The following is a 19,807-nucleotide window of genomic DNA, read 5'->3' on the forward strand; positions in this document are numbered from 1 at the left end:
GCCCCCTTGGAGCTGGTAGTCTCTTTTGCCATCTGGACGGACAGTTTCTACCCTGTGACAACAGCAGCGGGAATGATTTACGAGGTCCCACAGCTCCACCCCCTGGGCCTGGTAAAACCTGAAGGGCTCTTATCCTTTCCAAAACAGAGCGGGATTTCGTCTGTGCTGAACACAAGCGGCGGTTCACACTGAGGTCCGCCTGACTCTCTGACTGACGCCCAGACTCACGAGAGCCAGGACTGTGCCTCAGATCGATTTTCAGTTTACAGTGACTCAGCTGCACTGATTAACAGAAAAAGCCCTCAAGTGGGAACCAGAAGGCCTGGATGCAAATTCTTTTGGTGACCTATGTGGCTTCATGTGGTTTTTGCCTCAGTTTTATGATCTACACAGTGGGGATAATGATTTCTGTATCTTCTCAACTCACTGATTCTTTGGAGGTTCCTGTGGCATCATATGAGGCAAAATGATTTTCTTAATTATACAGCCCTTGATAGGCATTAAGGATTTAATCCAACAAACATTTATTGAGCAACTGCTGTGTGCTATGCACCACTCCCGGTGCCATGATGGACACAGATGAATAAAACACGGTCCCTGCCCTTGGCGAGCTTACAGTCTAAGACAGTCATAGGACAAGTGCACAGTAACTATAATACAAGGCAGAATGTGGTAAGTGCCGTGAGAAAGGGACAAATAAAGTGCTATGGTGGTTCAGCGGATGGAGAGATCCCAGTGGCTGGTCGATCGCGGGAGCTTCATGGAAGATGTGGTTTCTGCATGGGCCTTGAAGGAAGCAGAAGAGAGTGTTCCAGGGGATGGGAACAGCAAGACCAAAGGCACAGAGACAGGAAGACTGGGCACCTTTTTGAGGAATGACGACTATTCTAGATGGACCAGTGCAGGGTGTAAGGGAAGGATGGGGCCTTATTGGATGGCCTGTAACGTCAGGACAAAGACTTGCACATCATTTTAAAAGTTTGTGAATGGCTGGAGATTAAACAGATAAATCTCTATGGATGTTTAGGATAGATGGAGAACGTGCAAGCAGGCCCAGAGGAACCGGCGAGAGGAGACCGATGTTGAAATTGCCGGAGCAACCAGAAGGCAAGGATGGTGCAAGAGCAACAAGGGGATGCGTGGAGAAGAAACCAAGATGACTTCAGGGTTTCAGAACCGGGTGGAGAGACTGTGGAAGAAGAGGAGGCAGAAGTGATAGATTTGGCTTCAGAGATGTTGAGTTTCTGGCGCCACCAGAACAGGTGGGATGAATGACCAGTGAGCAGTGTACAATCGAGCCTGGAGCTCGAGGGAGGTGCCAAGCTGCAGGAAGTGGAGGATGACTTCACAGGAAGGCGGGGGGTACTAACAGAGCATGCGAAGCTGTGATGAAAGGGGCCCGAGGAGAGGACACCGCGGTGCGGAAGGTCTGAGTGTGGGCCAAGGAGGAGAGAGGGATACAACAGTCAGGTCTACCATGGCTACTCTCTAGATTAAGGTGAGGGTGTCAATAAATAAGTCATAAATACATAAATAAATAAATACATAAATAAACACTGAAGGGGCAATGGGAAAGGGGAGGAAAATCATGAGAATGTGGCCTCTGGGCACCTTGGGGACAGGGAACGTCCAGGAGTCAGTGTGGAGCTGAGCAATGCAGAGAGCTTGGTGATGAGAAGGGGCTTTTGACCTGAAGTCTCTGGTCCCAGGAGCGTGGAGGCCAAGAGGGTGTTGAGAGGAAAGGTGGCACCAGCACCAGAGAGCCCCTCCCGGGCCTGGGGATGAGAGGATGAGGCCATGGGGGTCAGGACGGGTGGCTGGGTGCCTGCTGGTGGACACAGAGCACAAAGCGGGTAGAGTGGCTAAGGACCAGCGAGGGGATGGATGTTCCCTCAGAAATGGGAGGAAGACAGTGAAAGGGGGGGACAGAGGTCAAGAGATCCGGAGTAGACACTGCATTTCAGATGGCTCCATCTCTGCAGCAAAGGAGGAGGCTGAGAGTGGGGCTCAGTTGGGGGCTTGAGGAGAATGCAGAAGGGCTGAGGGGCTTCAGGGTGGGTGAGGACGAGGGGACTGGGGATGACTGAGGGTCAGGGGGAGGTTGGTTGACTGCACCTGCTCCTGGAGGCCTGTGGCCACTGTCGTTACAAGGCATCGGATCAGGGTACCAGGTACCAGGTACAGACTGGGACTCCTTGGGGCTGCCCCAGGCTAGCCGGGCTGGGTCAGACGCTACAGTGGACTCTCAGGCAAACTGAGCTCTAAGCAGGAGGAGAAGACGGCTGCCTCCTGATCGTGGAAAGGTGGCTGTGGAGGGGAAGCCAAGGCCTTGGAGCTCCTGCCATCACGTAGCTGCTTTGGCAGCACAGGGTGTGCAGGTTGGGAGTGGTGACATGTGGGCTGTCCTGGGCCCCCAGCACTCTTTAGAGAGAGCCCAGAGGCTGCTTTGGCAGCACAGGGCGTGCAGGTTGGGAGTGGTGACATGTGGGCTGTCCTGGGTCCCCAGCACTCTCTAGAGAGAGCCCAGAGGCAGATGGTCCCTGCCCCCTCAACTCTGTTAGTTTCAGTTTAAGGAACCAAGACCGAGAAGAGACAGAAAGAAAGCCATGTTTTAAAAAGAGCTCTGGCCCTTTGATTCCCCTGCAGGGAGGGGCATTGACAGGTACATGGACGCAGGGCTGACTCCGGACCTGACATGAGGCGCCTCTCTGCACTCGCCACTGGAACCTCCTGGAACCCAAGGCCTTGGCTAATCCCCTGAGCCTGGAAATTCTGCCTGTTTCCCAGGATGCTGGAGGCTTCAACAAGGGAACACCTTCCAGGGCCTCTGAGATCCTCAGGGTGAAAAGCCCCTTGGAGAAGTGTAAAATATGAGACGTTAATTTCCACTTCTTGTGAGAAGTCCAAACCACTCTGTTCCCACAGAGGCTGTGAGGGCTGTTGCTTTTTAAAATACTCACTTTACAGTGCAAATCCCAAATCTCAGACTTCAAGTGTCAACAAGAATAGCAACGAGGGAGGAAACACAGGGATGCAGATGTGGTTCGGAGCTGGAGCGTCCGCCTGTGGGTTTAAGAGGTTCCGAGCATCCTTCCACCGCCCCCACTGGCTTCCCATCAGGCATTCATTTCGAGCAAATGTCCTGCTCTGAATCATCATTGATTATGTCTGGCCTCCTAGGCTTGGAAACAGATCTTGATCCCTTTTCTTAACTCCCTTCACCTTCAAGACAATGTTGTTGTTGTTTTTAAACTTATCTTTTGAATAGATTTTAAAACACTTATTTATCAGGCAAGAGAATGAGCTAACAAATCAAGCTGGCTAACGCTCATCTACACGTGACCTGTGATTCGAGCCCCACGTTATCCGCATGGAGCCCAGGTTTCCCCACGGAGATTATATCCAGTATTAGGATACTGCATTTGGATACTTGGGTTTAAAAAAAAAAGTCTGAACTCTTCATCTTCATAGGGTTTGTGTCAAATTCTAAAATCACTGCCTCTGTGAAAACAGGGAGGTGGGGATGGACGTTGAACCCTCTCCCCGGAGGGCTGAAAACCTCAGTGTTGGAGCTCAGTGCTGGCTAGTGTGACCATCAGGATAAGAAAGCGACAAGAAAGTGACGCTGACACAGCAGTCTAGCTGCAGAGGCCCGAAGCACAGGGCAGAAAGCAAACGCAGGGGCTGCAGGCAAACGGAGCGCGGCCATGGAGACGCTTACCATTCTTCCCGGCCTCGCATTCTGGGGCTCCTGAGGCAACCAGAAAGGCAATTTTAAAAGCATGACATTTATCTTTGCTGTGCCCTTTCAAGCTTTTGCGGCGGCTTCCCTGGTGGCCGAAGGGAACAGGACTGTCCCTCTGGGGACATTCTAACAGGGCAAGGAAGGAGGCTAACCCTGAGGATGAAAGCCCAGGCTCCCTTCCTCCATGACGGACTCAAGTTGCTTTAAAGAACCACCACCACACTTGGGACCCTCTTTTGCCTTATTCTGGGCCAGAGCACCAACTCTCTTGGTAGGAAGTTGTGACTTTTCAAAAACACGCTTTGGGACACCCTAGCAATTGGGTGTCATCTGCCTGCTCCGTGCCAGGTTCCTGGGGGTTCTTGCAAAGCTGGACTATGACCTGTCCACTGTGTCTTCTCCAGCCTTCTCCCCAGATCTATGGAGGCCAGTCTGGGACAGGCGGGTCAACCATGGTTCATCCCGTGGGCAGTTCAACTCTAAGTTCACGGACCCAAGTGCTCAGCTCTGACTTGGCCTCTGCTCCTCGGGGACCATGTGCTCCTTTGCTGGGCTGAACATTCCAACCTCTCTCTTCTCTAAGAACAGCACCGTGTTAGACATGGGTCCAGTTGTCCCCTCTGGGTCTTGGCTCACCCAGAATCCACATTTCTCAGAGGCTCGAGGCAGCTGTCCACAGGTGGCTCTCTGATCACCCGTGAGCCCAAAGACCTCTCCAATCCAGGAGGCAGCATGCCATCCCAAGTCGTGGGACTGGCTTCTTTTCACGTCGAGTCCTTCTGCCCCTAAAGATGCACCGAGTCTCAATCTGGTCCAGGTGGGTTCTCCACACCTTCTTCTTGTGGCTTATCTGCCTAATGCTAGATGAACACCACACAGTTATAAATACTCAGGTCAATATATATATGCAGGAATAGATATATATATTCTGGTCACTGTTTTACACTTGAACAAAGAAAACCACTAGCCTGCTTGTTCTAGAGTCTGTGCCGCCCCGACTCCCATCTGCCTGTGGTGTAGCTGGCAGCAAATGTGAGCCACTGAGTCCCACCGGGCGCCCACCTTACGTGGCCCCGTCGCACTGGCCGACAGTCAGTTTCAAAGCCCCCTGCTCGTGGAGGCTCTTCAGGGCCTTGAACTCCAGGGGCATGGTGTGGGGGCTGGCCTGGGAGGTGTAGCCATACTTGAGGCTGTCGTAATAGTGGTACTTGACAGGATTCTGGTTCTGATCTAGCGGAAAGGGCCAGAAGCCATAGAGGTAGATCTGGTTGCAGAAACGCGTGGCCAGGGTGTACATCAAGAGGCCCGTGGTGGGTCTTTTGATGTGAACTTTGTTAGTCAGCCAGTATCTGGAGGAAAAAAGTGGAAAAAAAAGAAACACACAAAAAATTAACATGAGTTTATGAATTATACTTTCCAGGAAGGAGGAGACTTTTATCTTGCTCCATAGCCTGCCTCTTGCCACTCCAGCAACTGTAGATACCAATCGAGTGGCCGATTCCAAGGTCCTTTCACAGAGGACTGACAGCCACCATTTAAATTAATATTTTAATTGGAGGATAATTACGATATTGTGGTGGTTTTTGCCATATATCAACATGAATCAGCCACAGTTATGCATGTGTTCCCCCCATTCTGAAACCCCTCCTCCTCCCTCCCCATCCCATCCTTCTGGGTTTGGGTGCCCTGCTTTATGCATCCAACTTGCACGGGTCCTCTGTTTTACATATGGTAATATACGTGTTTCAGTGCGATTCTCTCAAACCATTCCACCCTCTCCTCCCACAGAGTCCAAAAGTCTGCTCTTTATATCTGTGTCTTCTTTGCCGCCATGTATGTAGGATTGTTAGTACTATCTTTCTAAATGCCACATATATATGTGCTAATATATAGTATTTGTCTTTCTCTTTCTGATTTACTTCACTCTGTATAATAGGCTCTAGGTTCATCCACCTCATTAGAACTAACTCAAATGTGTTCCTTTTATGGCTGAGTAACATTCCATTGCGTATATGTACCACAACTTCCTTATCCATCCATCTGCCGATGGACATCTAGGTTCCTTCCATGCCCTAGCTAATGTAAATAGTGACAGCCATCATTTATCAAGTACTGGAACTGCCCTTAGGCTCTGTGCTTTCATATATGTGATTGGATGTAAAGAACACAAGCCTGTGAATACATGCAGATGCAGACACGAGGTTCAGAGATGGAAGTGGCTTGCCCAAGGTCACCGAGGTAGAAAGGAAAGGACCTTGCCTCGAGCTCAGTGCATAGCAGTGCGTGTGTGCTCAGTCGTGTCCGACTCTTTGTGAGCCCATGGACTGTAGCCTGCCAGGTTCCTCTGTCTGTGGGATTTTCCCTGCAAGAATCCTGGAGAGGACTGCCGTTTCCTGCTCCAGGGGATCTTCCTGATCCAGGGACTGAACCCCAGTGTCTTGTGTCTCCTTTATTGGCAGCCAGATTCTTTACCACTGAGCCACCAGGGAAGCCCAGGCCTGTTGAAATCTAAAGCAGGGGTTGGCAAACCTTTTCTATAAAGGGCCAGGTGGCGCCACACTCCTGGCCTCTGCTGTCATAGCATTAAAAGCAGCCACAGACAACATACACAGGTGTGGCCGATCTTGGTGCTCTGGCCAGCTCTGATAAGGGGCCGCCTCTTGCGTGATCCCACTGCCTAGCGCCATGCCTGGGTTTGGCAGGGGTTGACGTCCTTGCCTCCTAAGCATCATCAGATTTCCTTCCCATCCCTGCCCACCAGCCCCACGACCCTCTGATGTGAGCTGCCCATCTCTGAGCACATGTGGCTTCCCTGGAGGGCTGGAGGCCAGGGGAAGGCAGCAGCAAATAGTGGCCTGCCCTATGCAGCTGGGTCCCACAGAGGAGTCTGCCAGGAGTGTTAGAGGAGACACGGGCGGGGTGGGGAAGAGTGCTTGCTGTTGTCTAGTCTCTAAGTCGTGCCCGACTCTTTGCAATTCCATGGACTGTAGCCCACGGGGCTCCTCTGTCCATGGGATTTTTCAAGCAAGAATACTGGGGGTGGGTTGCCATTTCCTTCTCCAGGGGATCCTCCTGACCCAGGGATCGAACCCACGTCTCCTGTATGGGGAAGAGTGGAGCCTTAGGCTAAGGGCTTCCTGTGAGTGAGGCACTGAGCTTCCTCCATACATAGAGGGCCTCAGTTTACCTGCACAAGAAAACAGAAAGGAAGAAACCACCTCCATTGCACCGACTAAGCGACAGAGATTGAAAGGGGGTTTCAGTGACAGTTCTGTCAACAGCCACCTGTGTGTCCTTGAGCAAGTCGCTTCTCCCTGCTGAACCCACGTTTCACATTTATACAACAACGGGGCACAGACCGAGGGGCCACCAAGACAGCCTCCAGGGGCTTCCCAGGTGGCTCAGTGGTAAAGAACCCACCTGCCAGTGCAGGAGACGCAGGTTCTATCCCTGGGCTGGGAAGACCCCCTGGAGAAGGAAATGGCAACCCACTCCAGTGTTCTTGCCTGGAGAATCCCATGGACAGAGGAGCCTGGCGGGCTACAGTCCACGGGGTCACAAAGAGTCAGACACGACTGAGCGACTAACAACAACAAAGACAGCCTCCAAGTTCCATATAATCCAGAAGTGGGAAAACGGCCACTCTGGTTGTCCTCACTTTTGTTTCCCATCATGGTTTTTCTCCTGCTTGGATTTAGAATGAGAGTGTGGTCCAACCTCTTTCTCTCTAGTAAAACCTTCCACTTACCCTATGCTGAGCCCCTTTATTTTTTTGATTTAAAAATATTTTTTGGCCACATCACATGGCATGCCGGATCTTCCTTGATCAGGTATCAAACCCGTGCCCCCTGCACTGGAAGTGTGGAGTCTTAATTATTGGACGGTCAGGGATGTCCTGAAGCCCTGTAAGTGTAATGTGTGTGCTCAATGACACTGAGCTGAACTTGGGGGGACCCTGTGGGGTGAAGGCAGGGCGAGTGCAAGGAGGAGAAGAATCCACAAGAGAGCAGCTGGTCCCTGCTAAGTGCTTATCTACGTCGGCTTAACCACCTCTAGCAACAGCAGCTCATCCCCTCCTGAGCTAGTCCATTGCACTTTCAGCTTTAACTCAACGCTTCTCACCCTACGCTGCCCACTGGAATCGCCTGCAGCTTTAAGAGGACCGAGGCCTGGTTCCCACCATCCAGGTGCAGCCTAGACACTGAGATTTTTAAAACCTCCCCCAGTAAATTCAACTGTACAGCCAAGGCTAAGAAGCCCTGCTCTAACTGGCAGGCAGTTCTGCCACAAGAACCTAAGAAGGAGACTTGTTTAGAGAAGAGAGAGGGGTAAAAGTAAGCATGAGGCGTAGTCACAGAGCTTTAAAGACAACTGGGCCTGGGGACCTCATCCAGCTTAGCAACCTGGCAAGGGGATATAACTGAACGAGCTGGGACACGTGTGGAGGGAAAACTGACACTGGCCTCTGTGTTGCCAAGGCAACAGGGAGCAGCATGGTCTGTAGCATCTAATAGGGTGCCCGGTTTTACGGCTGTCCTGTGTGGTGGTGTCAAATTTTCTAATTTTTTCAAAGCTATCCGAAATCTGGATTTTCAAGCAATTTCTCCAAATTTTTAAATGTTGGCAACTAATTTAAAACATTAAAAAAAAAAAATCACGTGGGTCCCTCTTGAGTGAGTTAATAGACCACATCTGTGAGTAATCCACGGGTCTCCTGGATCGAACTCGTTTCCGTCTCTCAATTTACAGAGGAAAAAATGAGAATCCAGGGTGACCTGCCCGAGAAGAGGCAAACTTCTCACGCAGCTGGTCACATAGAGCTCGGATAAATGCGGCTTCCCGCCTCCTGTGTCCCGGGCTGTTTGCGCTCCATGGTGATTCTGCGGGGGAGGGTGTCGGGGCTGAAATGAGCTAGCTGCAGCCGCTGTTGATGGTATCCAGAGACACACGAACCACAGGCTGTGTCCCCACATGGGAGCATCTCACAGATTGCTCACTTTCTGAGATATTCAAGCCTAACAACAGCCACATGCCATATTCGGGATTTGTGGTTTGTTTATTTTCTGATCGCAAGGCTTTAGCAGGGTAAGACCTTTAGAAATTCCTTTTTTTTTTTCTGGCCATTGATGCTTTGCCCAGAGAGGGGCTGGGAAGAATGAAATCAGTGGGGAAATGTCCAAGTAGCTCCTAGCTGGGTCTGAGGTTACCCAGACCTGTGCTGTGCCCTCCTCATAGATACGCCTGTCCCCTACATGTCCTCTGGGTGAACCCTCCCTGCCGCCCCCAAACTAAGCTCATGAATCACGTCTTCCTGGAAACGCTCCCTTTGTTCCCCTCTCTTCTCCTCTGCTCAAACTGAGTTAGTCATTCCCCTGTTATTACCATGAGTTTTATTTCCATGTTTCCTATTGTGCTTCTCAACCCGGGCTGATCCTTCATGACTGTCTGGGTTGGACTCCCACTACACTGTGATCTCCCCACGCCTTACCCTCCTTTGTGGGTGATCAGAGGCCCTTGGCTCGGTGTGTGCTGCAGCCAAGGCACCGTGGCAGAGACAGCATCACTCGACCAGTTCTCCGTGGGCTCGCCTAAGTCTCTCAGCATCCCTTGTCAAAGAGCTGGGGTCACGTGACCAGTTCTGGCCAATGGGCTGCAGCTGGAAATGCCCCCTGCTGGACTCAAGGTTCCTCCAGTGCTTTTTTTTCCTGCCTTGGATAACCTCAGTGATTCCTGGAAAGATGTCAGCCTGATAGGAAGAATCCTAGGTCCTTGAATCGCTGGTTGGAAGAGAGCCCCCGCCAACCCACATCACACTTTGTGAGGATGGGAAACTTCTGTTGTGTGAAATCACAAGGGCTCCGGGGATTGTTATTGTAGCATAAACTAGAATTGATTATCCTGGTTTCCACGGTGCTCGGCAAGTGCTGGACTTAAATGGAATTGCAAAAGGGGAAGTGGTAGTAAAGGAGTGGGGTGGCTAGCAGTGCACGAAGCTTTGTGAGTCTGACCGGCTGGGACAGGAAGAGAAATGCCCAGCCTCTCAAATCTGCTGCACAGGATCGCTCAGTGAAAGGTATTAGGAGCAAAAGAGGCTCCACAGTGAACTGAGCTCAGCGGCAGGAGGGACCCTCTCATTTCCGATTCTGCCTCTCTGGGTAAACGAGAACTCCCGAGCGAGGTCTGACAGGGACACGGGGCCACCGTCTAACGAGCAGCTTGTTCTAGAAGCTGGTGGAGTTATGCAGGAACAAATCACTCTCCATTTCCTTTATCTCTCCTTAGCCACCCTGGCCAATTTAGAGACAGTGTGCATGGCCGACTTGTAGACGATTTCTTTTCCTTAGGATAACAGCTGGGTGTTGAAACACAAACTAATTAATTTTGCCTTCCCAAATGAGGTTAGCTGGGTGTATCTGGGATGCTGCATTGACAATGCACCTTTAAATATACCAGTCTGGAGGTTTTAATTAGAAGGCAAAGTAATCTCCAAGAAGGCAGTAATTATTTTTCAAAGCGGTTACCCCAATTGCCAAGACGATTAAGCACCATGTTTTACGAGCGTGGACGGCAATAAATGAGGAGGGCCAAAAATCATCGCCAAATCGCCTTTTTTGTCTGTCTCCCTGGGTTCCTGTGCTGAGTACATGGCAAGCACGGTGGTTGCCACTTTCAGAAAAAGTGGCCAAGAGGGCTTTCTCTAAGCTGAAGGCACTTCATGGGATATGGTGCATATCATCCCTAAGGAACAGCAATGTGTCACAGGTGGTCGCTGAGGGACTCTTGGTGATGCTTTGCACAGATCAGCAGCAAAGCCAGGAGCAGGGCTCTCAGACAGCCTGGTCTCTCATCGTCTACATCGGCAGCCAGCGGTGGTCCAGGGACCCCACAGCTCATCACTGTCCTTTCCTTGGGAGTGCATGAGAGCTCTGGCGTCTTGGGGGGATCTCAGGATGTGGCTTTCCAGGTTTGTGGAAGTGGAGATTGGAGATTTGTTTCAGAGGTTGGGGTAAACCTGCAGAGCTGGGCAAACCCTGGGGATTCTTGAGGCCAATGCCTGGTCCCCAGGCCTCCATGCTTACCCAAGTTGGTGCTCTCAGTGAGCCAGGCTAGCCTCAAGTCTGACCATGCCACCAATAGAGCCCCCATGACTCCTGGGGTCCACAGGAGGACATCCAACACCCTCAGCCCGACTGGTGAAGTCCTTGAGATCTGGGCTTGAAACCCCTCCCACCATCTGGCATGCACAGCCACACTATTACCAGGGACTTCCGGCTTCTTCCAGGACACCACTACCTCCTACTTCTCCTGGCTGGCAACTCCTTCTGACAGTCTCAGCTTCAATGCCACTTCCTGCAGGAAGCCTTCCAGGACCTGCCTGGATGCTTCTGTGTCCTGTGTGCTGTTCTTTTCCTATCCTAGCACCGACCGTGCTATAATGACTTGTTTACTTGTCTTTCTCCTCCCCTACCATTTAAATTTCTATGACAAGTGGGTTGACTTTCTGCTTCCATATTACCCCAGATCCAAGAATAGCTCATCTACAAAGTGGGTGCTTCACAATCTTTATTTAATGAAGCAATGAGTGAAGATGAGCAAGTAGAGGCTAGTGTTTGCCTTTGGGGGAACTGGCAGGAGAGGTGAAGGAGTCCAGCCTTACCCCAAACCCTTCTAGGCAGACACTGGATCCTCACGTGTGAAAGGTAGGCTTACAGCATCCTAGACAGTATGTTGCCCAAAGAAAGGAGGACAAACAAGATGCTGGTTACTTAAGGGGTTCTTCCTGCTACATACGGGTTGGGGAGCTCCCTGCTCAGGGAGTCAAAAGACAGCCACTCTCGCACAGATATTGCATCTGTCCTAGGGGCCATGCAAGGACCTGGCAAAACCATTTCCTGGGGGTTTAAACCTTCTGGCTAGGGCTTTCCTGGTGGCTCAGTGGTAAAGAATCAGCCTGCCAATGCAGGAGATACAGGCTTGATTACTGTTTCGGGAAGATCTCACATGCCTTGGATCTCACAACTATACCCGTGTGCCACAACTACTGAGCCTGTGCTCTAGAGCCCCGTGAGCCGTGACTACTGAGCCCATATGCTGCAACTAGTGAAGCCCATGCACCCTGGAGCCCGTGCTCCGCCACGGTGCGATGAGAAGCCCGCGCACCACAACTTGGGCGTAGCCCCACCCGCTGCATCTACAGAAAAGCCCATGCAGCAACAAAGACCCAGCACAACAAAAAACAAAACAAAACAAAACAAGAAACACCTTCAGGCTAGATTCTAGAATCTAAACTGCTGCTGCTGCTACTGCTAAGTCACTTCAGTCGTGTCCGACTCTGTGCGACCCCATAGACGGCAGCCTACCAGGCTCCCCTGTCCCTGGGCTTCTCCAGGCAAGAACACTGAAGTGGGTTGCCATTTCCTTCTCCAATGCCTGAAAGTGAAAAGTGAAAGTGAAGTTGCTCAGTTGTGTCCGACCCTCAGCGACCCCATGGACTGCAGCCCACCAAGCTCCTCTGTCCATGGAATTTTCCAGGCAAGAGTACTGGAGTAGGGTGCCATCGCCTTCTCCAAGAATCTAAACTGATGCCACGCCAAACAGAAAATATATATTTATATATTTAACCTCACTCATAATGGAAGGAATCCAATTTCACACAACAATCAGATGTCATTTTTTCATCAGATTGGCAGAGATAGCAGGTATTAATAATACGTCATGTTGGCGAGGTTAAGGGAAAACAGGTATTTTCAATAATCATATGTGGGAGTGTAAATTGGTACCTACCTCTAGGTTGGGCAATTTGGCAATCTCCAGGAAAACTAACAATGTGTGTCTCAAAAACCATCTCTTTGTAGCAACGGCACATCTAAAAAGCAAGCCTACATACATATGTGTGTAGATGTCAGACTCGGATGATCTCTGTAATAATGATTATACCAGCAGAAGATTGGAAAAGCCTGTGATGCCCACTGATGCCTTCTGCTTACAGAAATTATGGTCCAGATATGGTGGACTGTTAGGCAGCTGTTAAGGAGAATGAAGTGGTGCATGTCGATATGGAATAATTTTCAGAATTTAGCAAATGCAGTACTTAAAACATGCTCCCTAAGGTGTGCAAGTGGATATCTCTGGAAGGTTACACATAGAAAAACCAGTTTAACAGGCTGTCTCTGTGGAGAAGGGCTCATTTTTCACTTGAAATCCTTCTGTACTATTTGACTTTTTCTTTGGACTATGTATACTGCTATTAAAAAAAAAATGGAGACAATCCATTAAAAATGACCAAATACCATCTGTGATTTAACGCTCCAGTCCTTCTTCCCTTTCTTTAGGTGACACCACCATGAGCTTCCCTGGTGGCTCAGCTGGTAAAGAAACTGCCTGTAATACAGGAGACCCAGGTTTGATTGCTGGGTTGGGAAGATCCACAGAAGGAAATGGCAACTCATTCCACTATTCTTGCCTGGGGAAATCCCATGGACAGAGAAGCCTGGCCGGCTACAGTCCAGACAGGGGTGGTAAGAGCTGGATACGACTTAGCGACTAAACCTCCACCATGGGACACACTTTCACATTCCATATCTGTGTTCGCTGGAGGAGACTGGGCAAACCACTACCACATGCCTTGTGGCCAAAGAAAGCAAAACATAAAACAGAAACAGTATTGTAATAAATTCAGTACTTTTAAAAATGGTCCACATCAAAAAAAAAAAAAATCTTTAAAAAAATCTATAAAAAAACCCAAAACTCATTATGTTGAAGTCATATCTCCCAGTACTTCAGAATGTGACCTTTGGAGATAAAAGTCTTTACAGAGATAACCAAGTTAGAGTGAGGTTATGAGACTGAGTTCTAATCTAATCCAACTGATGTCCTTAAAGCTGGAGACAGACACACAGGGAGGATGATGAGGACGGCCATCTATAAGCCACAGAAAGACACGTGGAACAGATTCTTCCCCCAAAGCCCCCAGAAGAATTTCTAGCTTCCAAACTGTAGGGCAACACATTTCTGTTCTTTAGGTCACCTGCCCTGTGGTGCTGTTATAGGACCCCTTGCAAACTAACACACTCGCTGTATAATATGGATTTCCCTTTCCACTGCCCAGGAAGAGGCATGCCTTGCACACTGGACATCTCCAAGAATGTGGAATTCATCCGTTCCTAAGAGGCAACCATCATTTCAGATGATCGTATTTGATGGAATGTTCTTCCCAGTGTCCATAGGAAACTGGACTCACTCTAGATCAGGGGTCCCCAACCTCCAGGTCACGGACTGGTACCTCCTGTCAGACCAGTGGCAGCCTTAGATTAAAGTGCACAATTAATGTAATGTTCTAGAATAAAACCATCCCCTACACCGGCCCATGAAAAAAGTTGTTTTCCATGAAATTGGTCCCTGGTGCCAAAAAGGTTGGGCTTCCCAGGTGGTGCTATTGGTAGATAACCAGCCTGCCAATGCAGGTAGACATAAGATACGTGGGCTTGATCCCTGGGTTGGGAAGATCTCCTGGAGGAGGGCATAACGACCTACTCCAGTATTCTTGCCTGGAGAGTCCCATGGACAGAGGAACCTGGCGGGCTACAGTCCATAAGGTCATAGAGTCGGATCCGACTGAAGTGACTTAGCACGAATGCACACCAAAAAAGGTTGGGGACTGCTGCTATAGATTCTTTCCCAGAACTCATTCCACACCTGCAGCCTCACAGCCCATATCAGTGACTCTTTCAAGGCAGCAGCCTTCATTTAATGATTTTTGTGTTTCCCCAGCACAGGCCTGGAAGCCTCAAGGTGTCTGTAAATATTTGCTGAATGAAGAAAGACTGCTGCCATGCTCTTTGGAGACTTCTTTTTCCAAATCCTTTCAACTTTTGAATTTCTTTGCCTCTGTGGCCCCTCTCCAGCCTGGTACCCAAAACTGAATGGGATTCTCCAAGTGGGATTTGACCAAGGTGTAACTGAACTCCCTGACTCTCAAAGATGTAATCCATCCATCCATCGCTAAGGATGTGTACTGTTAAGATCACGTTATCCCTTTGAGCGACCACACCTCTGCTGATGGTTGGTACTGCTGATCCCTCTGTACCCATACAATCGTTTGGAACCTAAGTAGAGAGTCTTGAATTCATTCATTCATATGAAATGTCTTCCTCTTGGATTGGCTCATTGTTTCAGCCTGACAAGGGCTTCCCTCATGCTTAGATGGTAAAGAATTCTCCTGAGATGTGGGAGACCCAAGTTCGATCCCTGGGTTGGGAAGATCCCCTGGAGAAGGGAATGGCTACCCACTCCAGTGTTCTTGCCTGGAGATTTTCACCGACAGAGGAGCCTGGTGGGCTATAGTCCATGGGGTTGCAAAGAGTCGGACATGACTGAGTGACTAACACTTTCACTTCAGCCTGATAAGAGAAATTTGGATTCAACGATGAGGACCCAAATATTGGGAATTCCCCCAAAGTCACACCACCTGTGAATTTGCTAATCAGACAACTGACGGCTTCATGTGCATCTGTGCTGTTGTTTAGTTGTTGGGTCTTGTCTGACTCTTTGCAACTCCATGGACTGTAGCCCGCCAGGCTCCTCTGTCCATGGAATTCTTCAGGCAAGAATACCAGAGTGGGTGGGTTTCCATGCCCTCCTCTAGGGGATCTTCCTGACCCAGGGATTGAACCTGCATCTCCTATGTCTCCCACATTGGCAGGCGGATTCTTTACCACTGAACCACTTGGGAAGCCCCTGCCTTCGTGTAAGTCACAGGTAAAAAAAATGGGGACAGTTGGCAGGACAGGAGGCTGGTAGTCAATCAATCAGTGACCCTGGGGCATCAGTGGTCAACAGACAGAGATCAGTCTTTCTGTCAAGGACACGGGAACAGGGTGGTAGTGGGAGGAGCAGAGAGCTTGGAAACCTCTGTTGTGGATTTGATTCCCCTCCTGCCCATCTGAGTGAGCTCGGGTGATTCTCTCTTAGCTTTCCTGAGCCTGTTTCCTTATGAGTAAAATGGGTTTGGAAATACTCTATCTCATACGTTTGTTCCGAGGCGTGCTGACCTTCCTGTTTGTTCTGCCTGGTGGGGAAGCTGCCCTGTGTTTGGGACAGTGGTGCTGTGCACATGGAGTCTTGATACGCTGCTCCCCACTGTGGTTTGCTAAGACCACCTGTGCAGTGCAGCAGCTCCCAGCCCCCTGAACTCATAGTGCGCCCCAATACAGAAGTGGGTGGGTGTGAATTTCTGCTGCATCTGGGACACTGCATTAAAGTGAGCCACCGTGGTTCAGGGCAGGGTTGTGACTCTCACTGGCTGGGTGACTTCATACAAGTCACAAAACTTGTCTGGGCATCGGGTTCCTCATTTGTAGAACAGAGGCACAGGGTGTCTCAGAGTCAATTCCCACTCGACAGTCCCATCAGCAAGCACAGGGATGCCAATTTCCTCACACTTGTTATTTTTCACTGCTTTGATAACAGCCATCCTAGTGGGTGCGAAGTGGCAATGCGTTCTGGTTTTGGATATTCCCCTAGAGATTAGTGATGTTGAGCACCTTTTCATGTGCTTATTGGTCCCTTGTATATCTTCTTTGGAGAAATGTCTATTGAAATCTTTGGCCGTTGTTGAAGTGGGTTGTTTGGTTTTTTTGTTGCTGAGTTATTGGAGTTCTCTATATATTCTGGATGTTAATCCCTTGGTAGATACATGATTTGCAAATATTTTCTCCTATGCTATGGTTTGTTTTTTAACTCTCTTGATGTGCTCTTTTTTTGGCACACGCAGAGTTTTAATTTTGACAAAGTCCATTTTTATCTATTGTGTTGTTGTTGTTGTTGCCTGTTCTTTTCAAGTCATAGTTAGGAAACCATTGCCAAACCCAAGATTATAGAGATTCGCCTATGCTTTTCTGTGACAGTGAATTTCTTCTAAATGAATGGTACACTTTAAAATGGTTAAAATGGGATACTCTCAAAAAAAAATAACAAATGTTGGTAAGGATGTGGAGAAATTGGAACTCTTGTATACTGTTGGTGGACTGTAAAGTGGTGTGCCACTGTGGAAAACTACGGAGGGTCCTAAAAAAGTGAAAAATAGAACCACCGTATAATCCAAGAATTCCATTTCTGAGTGTATATCCAAGAGAACAGAAAGTAGGTTCTCAAAGAGATATTTGCACACCCATCTTCATAGCAACACTATTGCCCAGAGTCAAGAGGTAAAAACAATCTAAATGTCCATTGATGGATGAAAGGACAAAGCATGACATCTATACACAATAGAATGCTATCCAGCCTGCAGAACTGAGGGAGTTCCGACACACATGGGTGGACCCTGAGGACATTACACTAAACGCAGCAGGCCAGTCACAGAGAAGAAGACGCTGTACTACTTTACTTATATGAAGTGTCTTTTAGGGGAACTAATGGGCTCCCCTGGTGGCTCAGACGGTAAAGAATCTGCCTGCAATGCAGGAGACCCGGGTTCGATCCGGGGTTGGGAAGATCCCCTAGAGAAGGAAGTGGCTACCCACTCCAATATTCTTGCCTGGAGAATTCCATGGACAGAGGAGCCTGGGGATACAGTTCACGGGGTCACAAAGAGTCAGACACAACCGAGCAACTTACACATATGAGGTATCGAAAGTAGCCACACTTATAGACACTGAAGTAGAATGGTGGTTACCAGAGCTTGGATTTATGAGGAAAAGGGGACTTGTGTTTAATGCGTACAGAATTTTGGATTTGAAAGATTAAACACTTCTGGAGATCTGTTTCACAACAATATGAATATGCTGGACACTACTGAACTGTACAGATAAAAATGGTTAAAATGGTAAATTTTATGTGGTGCATATTTTACCACAATAAGTAGTGTTTTGAGGTTATGAAAGTTATGAGGTTATGAGGTTAAAAACCTCATAAACAGATTTTTAATAAGGAAATGAGATTATTCTGCAAACTACAGCCCATCTTGGAACTTTGAAATGAAGAGCTCCTGACAGGTGAATTTGACTTGGTCCATTGTTCTTTAGGAACCTTTATCAAATGGAGCCTAAATGTACTTTCCTTTCTGTGGTTTCACCCTCTGATCCTGATTCTACCTCTTGAGCCTACAGAACAAGTCTGCTCCCTGGGCCGGTGGTTGGAGGCAGCTGCCAGGATCGCAGCAGCCATGGCTGCCTGCCTGCCTGTCTTCCCTGTGTTGGCACAGGACACCCTGTCTAGTGCTGATGATGGGACCTTCTGTCATAGCTACTGCTCCCCAGTGGATACAGAGAGAAAGTGGGGCTTGCGGGACAAGCCACCTGGTCCAGCTTGTTACACAACTAAGGGAGTAACCGAGCTGGATGTGAACCCAGGTGTCCCTACCTCCCAAAGCCATGTTTCTGATGCTAGGCCAGATCGCCTCTTAGCCAGCTTCCCCCTCAGCCTTCTTCTCTATGGCCCCTTGGTTCCCCCTCAGCCTTCTTCTCTATGACCCCTTGGTCTTTTGTGAGGTTTCTTTGTTCTGCGCCCCTTATCAGCCCATTCTTCTTCTTGCAGAAAACACCAGATAAGCTCCCATCAAGACAGAGGCAAGCCCTTCCTCTCAATACAGACACTGTTCATCTTCCCAATGATCCCTACTGGACACAAACCCTACAAGGCCCAGTGTCCCCAAAGAGGGAGGGGGTCCTTGGCAGAAATCAGTCCCAAGCCCCTGGAGCCCTCATCCCCCACCTCCTCCGCTTGCTAAAAGGAGAAGGCCTCCCCATTTGTCTCTCCTGGTGTATTTCCTCCTGGGAGTTCCCGCAAAGGAAGACGTGGCAATCTCAGGATTAACAGCCTGTTTGTTTAAAGGGTTTATTACTGGCTCTTAATGCTATTTTGACAGGTGAAAGTGAGTCAATTATAGCTGGAAATAGCTCTGGCTGCATTGTTTCTTCCAGGTGGTTGCCCACTCCCCAGCCAAGGGACTTTTTCTCTCTTTACCAAAAGGCAGTTCATCTCCTTCCCTTATATCCTCTGACCTCCAAATCACATAAAGACCTCTTTACAGGAAGAAATGACGTTCAAGGCATGGAGACTGAACCGGTGAGTTGGGGTTGCTGTGACAGCCCCACTCTGGGAGGGGATGAGCTGAGCTGAAAGTTGCTCAGTCGTGTCTGGCCCATTGTGACCTCATGGACTGTTGCCCGCTAGGCTCCTTTGTCCATGGAATTCTCCAGGGAAGAATACCGGAGTGGGTTGCCATTCCCTTCTCCAGGGGATCTTCCTGACCTAGAGATTGAACCTGGGCCTCCTGCATGGCACGATGATTCTTCACTGTCTGAGCCACCAGGGCAGCTGCCTGTAGGGGGGTGAAGTGGGAGCTAAAGGGAGGCTTGACAGGTCAGCCTCCAGGATGAGGGATGTGGCCTAGTGAGCCCTGGTCCATACAAGTATCACCCAGCTGCATCAGCCACGAGTGTCTCTCACTGCATGTTTTCCTTGGTCTTTCTTGGGGGCAATGTGCTTCTGCACTGATACATACTCTAATGAGACCAGTGTGGGTCACAGGCTTGGGTGCCTCGAGGGGTCACCTTTATGAGAATAGCACGAGTCCTTTCTGGGCGGCTCAGAGGGCTTCCCAGGTCACACCAAGTTAGGCTGAGGCCCAAGTGAAGATCATTCCAGTGTCCCTCGGAAACTGTCCTACGACACCAGGGCAAGACTGGGAACTGCCAGGTGACTGGATGAGTCATTAGGTGCAGGACCAAGATGGGGGTCAGGACTGTGGTGGGTACATTTGTAACAGACATCTCATACTTAACATGTCCGAGAAAGACCTCTGCTTCTCAACATGCCAAAACACACACAAACTTCCCCCAAATTCTCCCATCGCAGAAAATGACACCACTGACCAAGCATCTGCTCTACCTCTAATCTTGACAGTCGCCTTGGGTTTTTCTCTTTCTCTCACCCCTTGAGGTCCTTAAACAGAACCCACTGGCAAGTCCTGCTGTGGCTACTCCAAATGGCTTCCCCGGCGGCTCAGAGAGCAAAGAATCTGCCTGCAATGCAGGAGACCCAGGCTCTATCCCTAGGTCGGGA

At 49.4% G+C, this 19,807-nt stretch overlaps 1 protein-coding gene across 1 annotated transcript in view; it reads right to left on the reverse strand.

The window, feature by feature from the left end:
- Nucleotides 1–512: 512 nt before the first annotated feature.
- Nucleotides 513–19,807, reverse strand: part of ST8SIA2 (ST8 alpha-N-acetyl-neuraminide alpha-2,8-sialyltransferase 2) — a 74,262-nt gene continuing 54,967 nt past the window's right edge. Inside the window, exon 6 of the mRNA XM_005891574.2 lies at nucleotides 513–5,094. Within this exon, the coding sequence (XP_005891636.2) occupies nucleotides 4,809–5,094 (286 nt within the window). The 3' untranslated portion in view covers nucleotides 513–4,808. The remainder of the gene's footprint in view (nucleotides 5,095–19,807) is intronic.

This window comes from Bos mutus, chromosome 21, assembly GCF_027580195.1.
Source record: "Bos mutus isolate GX-2022 chromosome 21, NWIPB_WYAK_1.1, whole genome shotgun sequence".
Lineage (NCBI taxonomy): Eukaryota > Metazoa > Chordata > Mammalia > Artiodactyla > Bovidae > Bos > Bos mutus.